The following is a 17,875-nucleotide window of genomic DNA, read 5'->3' as shown; positions in this document are numbered from 1 at the left end:
TTAGGTAATATGAGTAATATCAGTGCAATTCTACGAGTATACTGTCATAGTGCATTCTCGTGCTCGGCTCTGCACGCTGCATGTTGTTAAAGCATTAGAGATAGGATTGTATACTATACAGGTCCGTTTTGCGAAGCAATGGATTTGAAATATCTGCCTGAATCACAGCTAGCCATATTAAAATGTTTAGTGCTTTAGGTAGTTAGTACTTTTATCTTTTTGGCTCCTTTACGAAGTCATAAATTATACATTTTTATTTAATTATAAGGAGAATAGAAATAAAGCAAGATTTGCTTTTAAGGTTCAGTCAAGTTTAATATCTCAAAATTTTAGAGATAATGAAACATTATCAACAACATTTAAAAAAATATTTATCATTTATTATCACTTAATTATTAAATTCTAACATTAAAATTTTTTACATAATATTTTCTTTCGAATAATTTCAAGAAGAGCTATGTATACAGTATTTGAACAATCGTTTTTTACTTTAGGTTGCAACGATGTTTTAGCAATACTGCGAACTATCTCATAACGATATACACTAATAATAAGGAGTAATAATTATTTATAACTCTCAATAATTTTTAAATTTAGATCACAGTGTCTTTAACTGGTAATAACGTAAAATATTTTCCCACGTCGAGACATGACATTGTCTTTACATTACACAACGATCACTTAGAGCTAGCGGAATAGATCATCTATCTTTTTGCGATCGATGAATCATTGCACATTCGCGTTGGCACACTGTGCGTGCTTTCGCGTTTGGTTGCGTGTTGCCGCGATGTGATCGTCGGTCAACTACTACTTATTATTGTTGTAATACTTACTACTAGGTACTTATATTCTAAACACGTAACAGTTGTGTGCATCAGAAAGTAATATGCATTGATTGCAGATAACATCCATCTTTAAAGCGATATTTGCAACGTTAAATGACTTATTGAAATCTTGAATAGACTCAGAGATGAGAAGTTATTATATTAGGCAGCTTTTCAGCAACGATTTAGGATTTTAACGATTTAAAATAATCTTTACCACTTCGGGGCTAGCATGACATATCACCATTCTGCTGTTTGTTCTGCCGCGAAAAGGGACAGCGATAGTTATTGCGCGATAAAAACGGCGTCGCGCGTGCCATGCTGGCCCCGCAGGAATCTTATTTTGGTATACATAGTTAGATTGCACTTTCCTAAAAAGTGGATAATATAATAACTGCTATAGTTAACTTTAGAGACTCGTATCGCTCGGTGGGGATCAATGTCAGTTAGAGCTTAAATCTAATTATTCCTAAATTAAATAAAATTAGACCGACCTATGTATACAATATTTAAACATTTGTTTTTTACTTTAGGTTGCAACGATGTATACACTACTAATAAGGAATAATAATTATTTATAACTCTCAATAATTTTTAAATTTTGATCACAGTGTCTTTAACTGGTAATAACGTAAAATATTTTCCCACGTCGAGACATGACATTGTCTTTACATTACACAACGATCACTTAGAGCTAGCGGAATAGATCATCTATCTTTTGCGATCGATGAATCATTGCACATTCGCGTTGGCACACTGTGCGTGCTTTCGCGTTTGGTTGCGTGTTGCCGCGATGTGATCGTCGGTCAACTACTACTTATTGTTGTTGTAATACTTACTACTAGGTACTTATATTCTAAACACGTAACAGTTGTGTGCATCAGAAAGTAATATGCGTTGATTGCAGATAACATCCATCTTTAAAGCGATAATTACAACGTTAAATAACTTATTGAAATCTTGAATAGATTCAGAGATGAGAAGTTATTATATTAGGCAGCTTTTCAGCAACGATTTAGGATTTTAACGATTTAAAATTATCTTTACCACTTCGGGGCTAGCATGACATATCACCATTCTGCTGTTTGTTCTGCCGCGAAAAGGGAAAGGGGAAAGGGTTAAGTAAAGCAAGAAGGGTGAAGTTGGTTACTATCTCATTGAAGCAGAGCCCCAAATGTGAGTGTGCAAGACCGGGCAAATGGGTAAGTCCGTACAAGGGACTGAAATCACTCATTGCGACGCTGGAGCCGGGGTCCGGGCGTCTTTCGCGAGGCAAGGAAGAGGAAGGGGACGGCTGCGAGCGCTTCATGGATAAATCCATTGGCACGTCGTCTGACGAGGTGGATGAACTGAGGTCGAGGCCTGCGGTAGCGGGCGAGGCAGGCGCGGCGGCGGGGGACTCCGTGCGCGCGCGCTTTCGGGGCGGTTCCCCGTCGTTGCTCCTGTCGGTTTCGGGAGAGGAGAGCTGCGAGGTCTTGAAGCGCAGTTTGTCCTGGTTCTTGCACCAGCCGCGTAGGGTGGACTCGGGTACGCTGATGTCGCGCGCCACCGACGCCTTGGACTCGCCCTCGTTGACGCGCTGGATGGCCTTCATTTTATCCTCCGGCGTCAAAGCGCGCCTGGGCCGCTTGCATTTCGTCGCCATTTTACCAACTCGCTTCCTGTAACAAAAAAAATTCACGTTAGTGTTAGTGATGCAAGCAGTTGTATATCGAAATATAACCATATTAGCTTTTTTCGACTTGGTAAGTGCCAGCAACAGCGCTATATGTCTCTACAGAGGCTTCGCTTTGAAGACGCAAAATATTTGAATTAAAAAGACCTCAAAAACAGGGCATCATTTATATAAAAAATCAAATCATATAAAACAGTAAAAAAAAAATTTCTTACGATGAAGTAGTAACCGAGCATGAACTTGAAAAAATTCTTGTGGTTGATTTACTATTTGCTTAAAATTTTCTAATTTAATTTTATTTTTAATCCTTTACTATTTATTTAACAACGAAATAGGTACGTTAATTTAATTGTTCAGTTATCAAATAATACATTATTAATAATTTACTGTATAATTTCCGTCACCTTACTTTAATAATTTTTAATTTATTTAAAAATTACGGTCATATGATTTATATGTTTACTTTTACATTATTTAAAATCCACAAAGTTAAGAAACACAAGAACGACTGGTTGTTTAAATTTGAATAACAAAAATAAAACTTACTTGCGATCTGCCGTCATTTGGGGTCCGCTTACAAGTTTACTTAACACGTTCATTATTGCACACTGAAATAGCACATTCAATTACAACCGAACCTCAATTCTATCTTCTCTGTCTACCCCGCAAGGGATGTAGACGTGATTATATGTATTTATGTATGTATAACAACTGTAAGGCGCTCACGCGCAGAGACGTGCGTCTCGGGTGACGACAACGACAATATAACCGGTGCGATGCAAAGTGCGCTGGCCGCCCTGTTCCCGCCCTGCACGCGCTCCACCACCCCGCACCGCACCCCCGCCCCGCCCCAGCTGTCCCACCTCCGCGCGCTTCCTTCGTAAACACAGCCATCCCGACACAATTATGTACTAATTTCTTGAACTTTCGCGCAATCCCGCCGTTCCAATTTTTCTCAGCGAAAGTTTTCCCACTTTTCCAAGTGCGCAACTCTGTCTCGCGGCCGTCTACGAAGTACCTAAATAGTTAGCAATTAATTACTACGATTCCACGCCGGAAAAAATTGATTCACTGCCTCGTAGAAATCTACGAACTCTCGTAGCTTGTGCTACGAATGTCTACGATTTTGTTCATTCTCGTAGAACAGAGCATATAGTGTAAGAATGTTACTTGATTCAATTTATTTAAGTCGGTGCTATATGCATTTATGGGATTCTTATGAAGCATACTGATATGTAGTCCTTACCTTTCACATTTTCACGTTCGTGTTATTATATTTTCATTGTCTTCGTAGTTGGAGAGCTAGTGAACCCTCCGAGTAACGGTCTTCCTGTATAGCTAGAAATTTGTAGAGAGATGATTCATAGCACACCGATAGCATTTTTTTTTATAATAATCAATAAATAAAATAAATGATATTAAATTTTGAAGCTTACAGTAGGAAGTTTTTTTATCCTAAGTTTTTTACATTTTAAGAATTAAAAGTGTTGATGACGTGCAGGGTAGATGCCTGCCAGGCCTTGGTGTGCTATGTATCATCACTTTACAAATTTCTAGCCTTACAGGAAGACCGTTACTCGGAGGGTTCACTAGCTCTTAGACTAACTTTTAGACTTTACCAAAGTGATAACTCAAATAACATGTCACCCGAGAAACTCCCATTAGATTAATTACTATGAACTAATTTAATTAGTAATATATCTGACCATGCTAACTGAATAATTGAATACAAATATGATAAATTACAATACACTACTTAGATTTGTAGAAAATTGAAAAAGTAAAATAGAGATGAGCTTTGTAGGAACGTCTAGTATTACATGTGTGGCCTGGGTTTGACATGATGACCTCTTAAATAAATAAATAATAAATATAAGTTTTATAGATGTTGAATTTTTTTGTAAACCAAGTAAAAGACATCAACGAGCAGTCATTTCTATGACTCTTTCATTTCGGCATTTCTAAATACAATACAAATATACAAATACATTACTTTAGAAAGATGACGCAATATTCTTATCAGTAAGCCAAGTAAAAGACATAAACGAGCAGTCATTTCTATGACTCTAATTGCTGTTTCTTTTTGAATTATTATTAATGTTTTATGCTAATTTTACCGCAGGTAGAATTTAAACGGATACAATACAAATACATAACTTTGGAAAGATGACGCAAATTTTTTATCAGAAAGCGAACTAATAGAGAACGTTGATGATTCAATCGAGAGTGTTCTAAGTTTAACACCCGGTGCAAAAAAGAGATGTGTCATAATTATGTGTGTGTGTCTATCTGTCTGTATGTGTGTGTGTTAGTTCACTAAAAGAGAATTTAATAAAATGTATTCAGGACAAATTACACAGATTGAGTTAGCCTAGAAGAAAGTTCGAATCTTGTGTTACAAGATACTTACTCAACGATACATATGTTATAATAAATACTTATATTTTTTATTAAATAAATAAACATCCAAGACCCAGGCCAATAAGAAAAATGTCGTTTCTCATCATGCCCTGGCCGGGATGCGAACCCGGGAGCTCCGGTGTCACAGACAAGTGTCGACACAGAGGTCGTCACGCAGAATATTAACGGATTGATGACATAGGTAATCAAGAGTGTCCAAAATTTTGACAAGAATATACAGAATAATATATATGTAGTAGTACTGTAGAACTTGTAATAGCGCTTGTGTGCCAGTTGGGAGGGCATTAGTATCGAAGTCGTAGTGAGCGAGCTGGACTCGAAAAGTTCCATGATCTATGCAATCAAATGAATTAAATACCGATCGCAAAACTCTCCAATGGTATCCTGTGAGTCCTCCCTTGCATTGAGAATGTGAGTCACAAGAGCCACACCTGCATCTGTTGGACATTGGCCCTCAGTAATTTGTTAAGATTTAGAGCTGAATTTTGCATCATTCTCTCGAACTCCTTGCACAAAATTGATACAATTTATATTGATCTATAATTACCAGGCACCGATTTTTCACCTTTCTTGATTTATGGAATTAATAATTTACTATTTCACTTCATTAAATTAGGAAAAATCCCTTGGGTCAACGCGATCATTGAATATATATGCTAAGTCCTGTCCTGAATATACAGCTGTAATATTTATATTTTACTGTCCTATATTTATTTATTTAATCTTTATTGTAACAATTACAATTTGTACAGTACAACAGGCGGACATAATGCAGCATTATGTAACAGTCTATCATTGGATTAAGCAGATAACCTTTGTGTGGATGGTAATAAATAATGTATCTATGCATATAATAAATTTGTAGAAGGGTCAATTCTGTACATTGACAATATTGAAAATATAAATAGCAGGGGGGGTGTTACTCGATCGATACCAAACCCAAATATGTGTGTAATTTTTTTTGTCTGTCTGTATGTTCAAGCATCACGTGAAAACTAACGGTTCGATTTCGATGAAACTTGGTATAATTATACCTTATTATCCTGGGCATACAATGGAGTACTATTTATCCTGGAAAAATACGTAGAAGAAAATAAATCTTAATTTTAAGTTTTATCCATAGACGTTGTTCTGTAGAACCGCGAACACACGTTGCGTTACCCCCGTTGGATTCAGCGTCGTTTCCCAATAATTTTCCATTTCAGTTTAAGAGTATACAGTTTCCTGTAGCTTTGTGTTACGCCATGACAAAAAATAAGGCTCAAGGTCAGATCCTATGAGTTGCTGGCGTAGATCTTACCGCGAGTTGTTTTTCACACGGGCAACTTTACGTAGCTCTTTCCCGTGTGAGCACTCCAAGAAATCTTCATGTTCATATTCCGGACGAGCTCACTAACTGTTGCGTATGCTGAAGCTCTCAATTACCTTTCTGTCGCATTGTCATGATCACTTTTTTATTTTTGCAAACTTTTCGGTACTGTCAGTAATTTACTGCTACATGCTACTTATCAAGGTTGGAATTACTATGAAAAAAATACTTAGTACAGAACGCGAGCTCAACAGCAGTAGCTCAATAGAGGGATCTCCTTAATTATTATAGGTTTAGCCGTAATTGGGTCCAATAGATATTCATAAGATGTCATTGTGTCAAAATGGAGAAATAAACTATTCACGCGAAGACCGACATCCGCGCGCACGGAGTCGCGGGCGAAAGCAAGTAATAAATATACTAACCATATTTACTATAAACCTATACTAAATATAAACATACCTATATACTTTTTATACAAGTAGATATATAAATATAATTTTGAATTTAAATACTTATTAATTCGTCCCTTTAGGTGTCTATACTTAAATTTATGTAAAATTATTGAAATAAAAATACAATTATTTTTGAAAAGTCGTGTAATAATTCATTATTACTTTTTGGTACCTCTTTATCTTTTGAAATCACTGTCTTGTTATCAAAATCAGTCTTATTTAAAGAAATTTTAAATCAATGATTTGTTATTAAGCTATGTAATATTAACATTTATGAAAAATATTTCAATATACCTACTAACTATAAGTATTACTTTTTACATACATACATACATATAGACTGATAGTCCACGTTCAGCTGTTTGGCTTAATGAGATTCAAATAGTAGCAGGTTGCTAGCCCATCGCCTAAAAAAAGAATATCAAGTTTGTAAGCCTATCCCTTAGTCACCTTTTACGATATCCATGGGAAAGAGATGGAGTGGTCCTATTCTTTTTCGTATTGGTGCCGGGAACCACACGGCATTAATTACTTTTTGATAATTCTATTATTTATATTATGCTTCTTTGAAATCACTGTTAAATTACCGGTCCTGTATCAATAAATTTTTATCATTAATATTGTAGATGCATGTTATCTACTAGTGAACTTCACTACGATCCCACCTCAGCCGCGCGCATAGTGAATGCATGTTGTTTTTTTACACAACATAGCAAACAAGGCACGCTTTTGAATGTCCATCTATTGAACAATGACGAAATAGCAGCTGAACTTGCGGCTAATGTTGAGGTGCGCAGGCTGGACAGCAACAAGCATCAAAATCAGGAACTTAGAAGGCGGGGCAGTCCAACAATCGCTCGTGAACCGCCTTTGAGAAGAGAAACAAAGGCGTTATTTGCCTGACAATAATTTTATTAAATTTTATCATCATCATTTATAATAATAAAAAAAACTTACTTTGTTAAAAAGTTTCGCTTGCTCTTCGTGAATTCAAAACAAGCCACCAAAACAAACTTGATACTTGTCACTGTCAAACTTTGAACTAAGCGTCACCTTGTTATATTGTAAGCCTTCCTTAAGCGGCTCTATAAACCAACCCGCTTACGTTTCATTTGGCAAATGAAATGTAAGCGGCTTTGGCGCCACCCGAGTAGGTTGAAGAACCTAGTGTTCAAACGCCATAAGGGCCTAACTAAGTGGCGGATCTACCGGTTGCCGCTGCGGGGCGATATCTCGTGAACCGGCCACTAGTCTTACTTCTTTGTGTTCGCCGAAAGCGGTTTATGTACGCGAGTATGTCGGCACGGTGCCTCTGCTGGGGCGGTAAGGGGTCTGAGGGGGGGCCGAGAAAATTGAGTATTTATGCTCAAATTCATGAAATCTTTGTAATCGCGATTTACATTCTTCGCTGCTATTGGCTGAACTTTCTTGCTCTCGCGATGATTGACAGTTGGTATGTGATTTTCTGTTGTGACGTATGGCGTAGAGATGTCGCTACACCTCGTTACTTAGCTGTAAGTCTTCCGAAAATATAAATAAACAAATAAATTATCAGTAAAAATGTGATAGACAAACTGACTGTTATCTTTAAAAAAAGCCATTTACGAGTTGGGTTGGTGAATTTGTGCTGGCCTGAAATAACTGTCCCTGTGTTTGAGACTCGAATGTGTTTTCCTAAAAGTTATTATGCGAATTTTACTAAAGAATGTCTTCTATTGGCGTACGCTGAAAATTTCAGACGGCAATTTCAGTTTCACTACAAAGCCAGAAAACCTTTGTTTTTACAGACGCTGAACGAATGCGGGCTACAGGTTAGTTCGTAAATTAGAAGACAGATGGCGTGCTACGTTATTTCAGAGAAAGGATGAGTTTGATGTGTTGTTTGTTTGTGTACTAAAACGTTGTATTTTAGAAAATGGTGTGAGTACATCAATACGGCCAACCAGGCTATATTTCGAGGGAACAAACAGTTGGCAAGGAGTAACGTCGCTAGTTTCACATTTCGTCGATTATGGCCTTTTGACGAAACCTATGCTGCACGTGGGAACTCTTGTTAAATGTTTTATCCAATTAATTGCGGTAATATAAGTGATACTTTCGTTATACTTACGTTAACTTACTGTACCTACAAGCGCGAATTTGTATGTGATTTGATCAGCGCCAGCTAGTGGTAACGTGATGGCACTAATGCAACTCCATAAAAACTCGAGTTTACTTGCTCGATTTGTTTGACCGTGTAAAACTGGCACTAACCCCTCATTTAACATGTATTCTTTGTAGGCGCTAATAGATGGCGCCACATGATTCGTTCACTCACAGGTTTGAGTTCTCAAAAATCCTTTGCTAAATCTGAATCAGAAATTTTTCAGACAATAAAATACACATTTAAATTATATATCTGGTTTATTAAGAAAATAATACCAAAATTTTCTACACTGTCCTTAATTCCTCATGAATCTGGACCCAAACTTATGGTATTTTTTCTTTTTCTTTCAATATAGCGTGGTGTTTTATCATGGTACATTCTTGTGCTCGTCTCTTCACTAATGTTGATATAGTATACTTACGTCTTTATACCTCTATTTTTGGATAAGCCATTTATTGAAAGAGATAACCGCATAATCACCTAACAGTTCCGCTTTACGAAGCAATGGATTTGGAAAGGTTTGGAATATCTGCCTGAATCACAACTAGCCATATTTAAATTTTCAGTGCTTTAGGTACCCTAGTTAGTGCTTTTATGTCTTTGGCCTCTTTTATTACAATAATATTAATTATTAGTTGTATCATTTCATATCGCTTAATAAGTGTCAAATCTTTTGGTTTCACAACATTGGTTGACGTCAAATAAATAACTTAAAACTAAGTTTACTGCCTCTTCCAAGGCGTCAGTGCAGAAAAGGCGGTAACAAACTGCATTGCAGCATTTTCTTCAACAACGTCAACTTCGCAACTATCCAAACGTCAACTCCATAACCCATCATTCCTTATTTTGTAATAGCTCAGCTCTGCTCTCAGCCCTGCTGAGACCTGTTCATGGAAATATCGTCTATTGATATGCCCGGGAACGGGTTTTGGCAGGAGAACATCAACTTTTCTACGTGTTGGATTTATATCCCCACGCAAGCCTCTCAAAAATCCGGGGTGTATAGACCCGTGAAATCTAAGAGGAGAATAGAAATGAAACAAGTTTTCCGTTTAAGGTTCAATCAAGTTTAATCTCTCAACATTTTCGAGATCACAATACATGTCAAAAGAGAATAATTTAATAATTAAATTTATAATTTTGTACAAAATATCATCTCTCGAATAATTTAAAGTAGAGCTATTAGTAACATGAAATGTAAATCAATAATCTTCATTGGTAAGGTGACATAATTTTTGAACATTCGTTCTTTACTTAAGGTTGCAACGATGTTTTTTTCAATCCTACTGCGGACTCTCTTATAACGATATACACTCTATTAATTAGGAATGTACTTATAATAATTATTTATAACTCTCAATAATTTTTAAATTTTGATCACAGTGTCCTTAACTGTTAACGTAACGTATGATACAATCCCGAGTCGAGACATGACATTGTCTTTAAAATACTGAGCAATAAAAACATTTACACAACGATCACTTACAGCTAACGGAATAGATCATCTATCTTAACATATACCTTTTTGCGATCAACGAATCAATTGCACATTCGCGTTGGCACACTGTGCGTCCTTTCGTGTTTGGTTGCGTGTTGCCGCGATGTGATAGTCGATCAAAGTCAATAAAGTCATGATAAAGTTTATTTACCGCTGTCATCGTCTTGGCGTTGTACGTCCTCTGTGGAGAGGAGTACGCCTAGGTATATCAACCTGGAGTGACGGTGGTTGTATATTATGTTAGTTTATGTTACGAGCATTCAAAAGGTTTATATGTAATTTGCTTTCAAACCAAGCACTTCTTGGTTTGAAAGCACATTCGAAATACATGTAATCTTTATCAACAATATCGACTTTTAGCGGTTGTGAAAAGGACGTTCTGACTTAGTATAATTATTACTTGAGGTAGAACAAAGGGATCCGACTATAAACTATGTTAGGGTACAACTAGGAATGTAATCGAAAAATGGCAACATACAGCAGAACTAGGTACTTATATTCTAAACACGTAACAGTTGTGTGCATCAGAAAGTAATATGTATTGATTGCAGATAACATCCATCTTTAAAGCGATAATTACAACGTTATATTGAAATCTTTAATAAACTCAGAGATGAGTAGTTATTATATTAAGCAGCTTTTCAGAAACGATTTAGGATATTGACGATTGAAAATGATCTTTGCCACTTCGGGGCTAGCATGACATAACGCCATTCTGCTGTTTGTTGTTGTTGATAAAAACGAAAATAATGCAATCTTAAAAACTTCATAATATAATAACTGCTATAATTAACTTTAGAGACTCTTATCGCTCGGTGGCGATCAATGTCAGTTAGAGCTTTAATCTAATTAATTCTTAACTTAAAGAAAATAATGCATAGCTTTCTTTTTAAAACAAAGAAATTACGCAAATTTGGCTACACATATCACAAGTGAACGCTTCCTAGCGACGACGTATATAACTATGTACAGTACATAATTGAAGTATCCCTGTAGCTAGCACGCGGAGGACCACAAGTATTGGTTTACTTGCGTCGCGCGGCGTGGTCAGTATCCGACACCGCGGCGGGCAGCGACCGGCGCGCGCGCAGATTGTGCAGCAGCGACCGCAGCTGGTGCACAGTCATGCGCGTCACACTGGGGTCCCCGCTAATCTCCAACCACGCCAAAAATTTGTCACCGTGCTCGAGAGCCTCCGCCGTGCCTGGCTCCCAGTCGCCGTTCGCCACTTCCATCATTTTCGCCTCTTTAAGCGCAGACTGATTGCTGTTGTTGAACAAAAGGTTGTCCAGCACGGTGCGAGCTTTCGCTTGGTGCTTACCGGGCTCGTGGCTCCTGTCTGTAGGCGGCTCTTTGTTTTCGGTTCCGAGCTCTGGGCTGATGGCGGGCTCCGCAACTCGCGACGCCGTACTCACTGGCTGATTGGATTCAGTAGGGGCGCTTTCATTTTCGGTAGGGACCGATGGAACGGTCTGTTCGCCTTCGGGCTTCCTTTCTTTTGTCAAATGTGAATATAAAATATTTTCAGCAGTTTTTTCCTTTGGCACTTGAGATGCTGATTTGTGTCTATCATCTGGCAACGGCATCGCGCCACCGTATTGTTTATAATATTGCCATAGCCAAGGATTTCTGCTATATTCTAAATGTGAGGCCACGGTTGCGGGTGGGAATGGCGCGGCGGTCGAGACCGGCTTTGATGCTGTGCTGGTGTCTGTTTTCGCGTTTTGGAGTTGATGGGCTGCCGTCGCCTGTGCAGTTAAGTCTAGCATGGCTTGTTGTGCTTTAAGCCAATACCACAGGGTTTCGTCTACTGGTTGAGTAGCAGACGATGGCATATTGTGTTGGTTGGATTTATGTAAACTCGTTCGGTAAGGATCCGAGTGGTGGTGTGGTTTGCTCCTGTGCTTGTTATCACTCAGATTTAGAAGTCCATTGTGTGCCGGTTTGGGTGATCGTACAGAGCGCAATGCGCGACTAGCCGGCTGAGCGGCGGGAGTAATGAGACTGGGGTTAAGTTGAGCAAGGAGAGTCAAATTGGTTGCTATTTCATTGAAGCTGAGACCTAAATGGGAATGTGAAAGACCGGGCAAATGAGTAAGTCCGGACAAGGGGCTGATAGCACTCATCGAGGCGTTGGCGCCAGGATCCGGGCGCCGTTCGCGAGGCAAGTAAGAGGAAGGGGACGGCTGCGAGCGCTTCGTGGTGAGTTCGATTGGTGCGTCATCTGACGGGTTGGTCGCGAGCGGGGCCGCGGTGCTTGTCGTGGATGAACTGAGGTCGAGGCCTGCGGTAGCGGGCGAGGCAGGCGCGGCGGCGGGGGATTCCGTGCGCGCGCGCTTTTGGGACGGTTCCCCGTCGTTGCTCTTCTCGGTTTCGGGAGAGGAGAGCTGCGAAGTCATGAAGCGTAGTTTGTCCTGGTTCTTGCACCAGCCGCGTAGGGTGGACTCGGGTACGCCGATGTCGCGCGCCACCGACGCCTTGGACTCGCCGTCGTTGACGCGCTGGATGGCCTCGATTTTATCGTCGGGCGTTAACGCGCGCATGGGCCGCTTGCCCTTCGTCGCCATTTTACCGCCTCGCTTCCTGTAACAAAAAGATGGATGGAAATTGTTGACTACTTATCATTAGTGATGCAAGCGGTTTTATGACCAAGAAATTTATATTTATTGGTTATAAAACCATCCATATTAGCTATTCTCGACTTGACATTGATGGTAAGTGCTAGCATCGTCACTATATGTCTCTGCAGCGCTAGCATGGCGCGCGCGACGACTAGTGATAAACTAGCACTGTCCGGTTTCACGTCATAATAAAACGTCACGTGCCATGCTAGCCCCGTGGAATTCAGCATTCGGTATAAATAATACGTCAATGTTCCAACATTAAAACTGCAGCGATAATCCAAGGTGATAGACGACGCAAACTCGATGTGCACAAAACAAGCCGCAGTTCGTTAACCTAAATTATTTCAGATCTATGCGTAATATTAAATGTTAAACAATGAATATATTGAGTTAATTGTGAGATTCGTATTAATGTGTCGCAGATGAAATGTTCACCCGGGTCGCTATTAAGTTACGTAAAGATAAACAACAAAAAGAAGACATAAAATTATGACCTACGACAACAGTAGGCGGCAAAAGTTGTCGGGTCGTTGACACGGTGACCTTGCCGCCAGTGCCGCGCCTCACTCGGTCACCGCTAGATGGCGGCACCAGAACGTTTAACATTATTTGTAAACAGATTTTGTTAAGTAATGAAGAAAATAGATATTTTATTTGTAGTAAATCAAATGCCGTTTTGCAGTGCGGTGAGAGTCTTTAAAAATCTGTTACTATAGATTTGGGGCAAGACCTTTAATTATGTAAAAATAAATAAAACGTAAAAGCAAGAAGTAGGTATGCTATGTTTTAAAAAATTCTACAAGTAACTAGAAGAAAAGAAGTCAAACTTTTTATAACAATAGTCTTAGTAGTTCCGCCATGTAAATCATTCCCCTTTTTAATGAAGTCACTGCTACCGTGTTACGACAGTCTGCGACTATGGGCTTGCTATGAGACTTCGAGACTTGTATGAACGCAAAATTATAGAGAAGGTTATGGGTCAGGTTCTATCGTATTTTATTAACAAGAAAGCATTTGTTACCAATGAACGAACTTTAATAAAGATTCATCATAAATAAAAACAAAATATATTAAAATGATTTGAAATAAAAATGGCATGATTTCAGGTTCTATCGTATTTTATTCACAAGAAAGCATTTGTTACCAATGAACGAACTTTAATAAAGATTCATCATAAATAAAAACAAAATATATTAAAATGATTTGAAATAAAAATAGCATGATTTCTGCATAGATTATGTATAAATCAAGAAACCAATAATAAATCAACATTTGTATCATTCTCAATGATTTTAACTACAGTGAGGTGAACTAGATACTATTACTATTATTATTAATATATTTGTTGCTTTATTTTATTTTTAATCCTTGACTATTTATTTAACAACTAAATAGTTAGTATGATATTTTCAGTTAGCAAATAAATTAATAGTTAGTTATGTTGTCGATACAAAATGCTACAATTAAATGCAAACAACAATAAGTATTTAAACTGCGCGTTCAATTTTTTTTTATAAACTTGTATACGGTAAGGAGGAACTTCAAGCAGTTACGCTAGTATAAATGCGTACACAAAATTAGAAGCGCTCAATTGAAATATTTATTTTCGACGAAAATTATTCGGGATATTTGCTTTAATATAATTTAAAATCCGCAAATCTAAAAACAAAATTTTAGATATTTTAAAACTCGTTATTTTCCTGAATTTTGCACACAAACACGACTAGTCGGTTTAACTCTTGAATGTGAATAACAAAAGTAAAACTTACTGGCGAGCCGGCGTCACGTTGTTTTTGTTTACAAGTTTATTAAACACGGCCGTTGTTGCGGAGTGAAATATCCAAAACACACACAAAAAATGCAACCCTAAGGTGCTTCACGTTTTGTTCACACAAGTTTTACAGATCCGATCATGAGTCACTGGAGTGGCAGCGCGCGGGGACGTGTCTCGCGGGTGGCGGCAGTCGACCGAGTGGCCGGTGATAAGGCCACGCTGTCCGCTCCTCTCCTTTGTGTCCGCCCTGCACGCTCTCCACCTCTCCGCACCGCACCCCCGCCCGGCCCCAGCTATCGCCACCTCCGCGCGCTTCCCTCGTAAACATAGGTACCATCCCGACACAATTAATTATGTACTAATTCCTTCAACTTTCGCGAAAAATCCCGCCATTTCAACTTTACTTGGCGAAAGTTTTCCCACTTCTCCAAGTGCGCAACTCCGTCTCGCGGCCGTCTACGAAGTACCTAAATAGTTAGCAACTAATTACTACGACTCCTCGCCTTTGTTCTTTCTTTTGGACGAGGAAGGAAACAACGGCGGGAAAAAAATCAGATCCACTGTGTCGTAGATAACTACGAACTCTCGTAGCTTGTGCTACGAATCTACGATTTTTATTCTTTCTCGTAGAGGCAAATTACGTGATTTACTCAATTTATTGTCTGCACTTCTTCTATATGCATTTATGGGATGCCTATGAAGCATTCTGATATTAACTCCTAACCTTTCACATTTTCACGTTCGCGTTATTTTCATAGTCCACGTGTAGGCATTCCAAAGTGATAACGAAAATAATTCATCGCCAGGGAAACTCCCATTAGATTGATTACTATGAACTAATTTTATTAGCAATATATCTGAATATGCTAACTGAATAATTGAATACAATACATAATTACAATATACTACTTAGGTTTTGATTTTTTTACGTAAGCCTAGTAAAAGACATAAACGAGCAGTCATTTCTATGACTCTTTCATTGTCATTTGTTTTTGAAATATTATAAATATTTCATGCGAATTTTACCCCAGGTAGTATTTGGAAAAAATATTAGCCCATGAGTCACTTCCGTTGAGCGGTGGTGTTAACAGCAAGAATCTCTCTCTGATAATTCGCTACAATTCGAATTATGTTAAAATGTTGACGTCGTAAATACCCTAAGTAATGAGGTATGATTTGATTCATCAAAGTAAAAAAGCATTCCTTTATTTATGACTCTATTGTGTTAGGGTGAATCGTGTCGTAACTTCAATTAAGTAGAAAAGATGGACGCCGGCGCGATCCACTATTAATTTTTCTAGACGATTATTTGACACCGCGTGGTATATTATTTTCAAAACCAAATCTTATTAACCTCTATTAATACAAACATACAATCACATCTTTATCCCTTATGGGGCAGACCGAGCCAACAAGCCCACGTTTAGAAGGGCTGAAATGATCAAATTGTGATTTAATAGATTCACACAAATAATATTAAGCATATCTGTGCGTATATAATATACATACCTATGTATTCGTAAGCACATGCGTATTTGACCAGGAATAGACTTAAATTTTACGGATGCCCACTTTCTACTATGTTTCTATCTTTTGCGACGTCAATCCATGCAAGATTCCGTCCGTAAGACCCGTACCAGCGTGGGCGGTGAAGAACTTACATGTAGCTTCGACGATTATAGTAGTAGAGAATAGAGGAGACGTCACGTGCGCGTTTAATACCTGTATTATTTATAAAAAGTAATTTGCAACGCGAACGTTCAAAATCAGAATATAAGAGTTCCTCCCGCGGTTTTAATCGCAAAACTGCACACCTTTACCGCAACATTCTTTGACTTATTATATAAGCTATATATATATAAGTATATGGTGTACTTAGAAGCTATAGAGTGTCATCGCCGTGTCGGTGGTAGGTATGTTTTTGCCAGGCCGAGGCCACACAAAGGCCCTCGCCGCGCCGCGATTTACGACGCGTCGCCCGCACTGTATTTTGGGCATTGCCGATGTCCGAGAACGGTTAATGGTGGATGCGGCATTAACAACACTAAGATTCTTAATTATTTTGAAAATTTAATGTATTTTTTCATGATGTCATTACAGGTAAATGGTATCATTAGGATTTGTACCGGTGATTATTATGTATGAAATATGTGCAGTTTCTATCATAGAAACTGCTTGCTTGCTATATTTTATACTAACCATACAAACTTGTCTATTTACGTGAATTAGTATAGGTATTTGAGGAAATAAGAATGCATAAATAATGAATCACTTCATGAACATGAATTTGCAGTACGACTGTCTTTTCTATCATACCATTGAATGGATTGGTTCAGCTAATTGGAAACTTATTCTAAACGAAAAATTGTGAAACAAGATAATGGTCAGAAAAGTTAACAGATAGCTGGGTATTGTGATAAGTATCAGATAAATTTTTTTTAAAGTATATTTACTGATTATTTTACTAAAGTGAAACTCAGTATTGCTTCTTCCTAACCTCCGACCATACAAGCCAAATACCACAACAGAAGATAAAGGGCATAAAAAGCAACATCCATTTAGCCCACATCCGTCCGCACGGTTCTCTAGTGATTTTGTTATCGGCGACGCGGCGGGGCACCCCCCGGCGACATCCGACGCCGCGCGCCATTACCTCCCCCCTCCCCCCCACGGCCACCCCCCCTCGCCCGACTCATTAGCCCGATGGCGCGAGACCCGTTGCAACGCTGACGTCGCGACTTGAATTTTTACGCGGTATCTACATATACGTAGGTTGCTAGACACTGGCGCTCGTTAACTCGTAATTGCCGATAGTGGCCGGCAAATGTGTGTACATAATTATGAGAAAATTACATATCGTATCGTTATTCCTTAACGGATGTATTTACCTAAAGTCAGAAGACACGAGACCCACTTTTAAATGGATACAATATGTAACAATAAAAACCTACGTAGGCTTGTTTGCCGCATAATATCAAACGATCCGCCAGCTGGTTTCAGAGTTGTATAAAAAAGTAAAGCCGTTTAGAAGCATCTCGTCTGTGATGTCTATCCGATTGACCGGGCGTAGCTGTCGGCCGCGGAGGCATTGCGGATTTCTCTCGCAAGTTAATGCGCGAGATTATGCTGATTGCACAGAAAACCGTGTG

At 38.6% G+C, this 17,875-nt stretch overlaps 2 protein-coding genes across 2 annotated transcripts; both read right to left on the bottom strand.

Annotated features, from left to right (window-relative positions):
- Window positions 1-1,881: 1,881 nt before the first annotated feature.
- Window positions 1,882-2,469, bottom strand: LOC132902806 (protein distal antenna-like). The gene has a single exon (XM_060949228.1). The coding sequence runs from the start codon at window positions 2,467-2,469 to the stop codon at window positions 1,882-1,884; it is 588 nt and encodes a 195-aa protein (XP_060805211.1).
- Window positions 2,470-9,886: 7,417 nt separating this feature from the next.
- LOC106136281 (protein distal antenna) lies at window positions 9,887-14,911 on the bottom strand. The gene is made up of 2 exons (XM_013336776.2): window positions 14,722-14,911; window positions 9,887-12,911 (listed from the first exon to the last, which is right to left on the bottom strand). The coding sequence occupies exon 2, from the start codon at window positions 12,893-12,895 to the stop codon at window positions 11,354-11,356; it is 1,542 nt and encodes a 513-aa protein (XP_013192230.2). The 5' UTR covers window positions 12,896-12,911; window positions 14,722-14,911; the 3' UTR covers window positions 9,887-11,353.
- Window positions 14,912-17,875: the final 2,964 nt, after the last annotated feature.

Source organism: Amyelois transitella, chromosome 18 (assembly GCF_032362555.1).
Source record: "Amyelois transitella isolate CPQ chromosome 18, ilAmyTran1.1, whole genome shotgun sequence".
Lineage (NCBI taxonomy): Eukaryota > Metazoa > Arthropoda > Insecta > Lepidoptera > Pyralidae > Amyelois > Amyelois transitella.
This window is presented reverse-complemented; position numbering and strand designations above follow the sequence as displayed.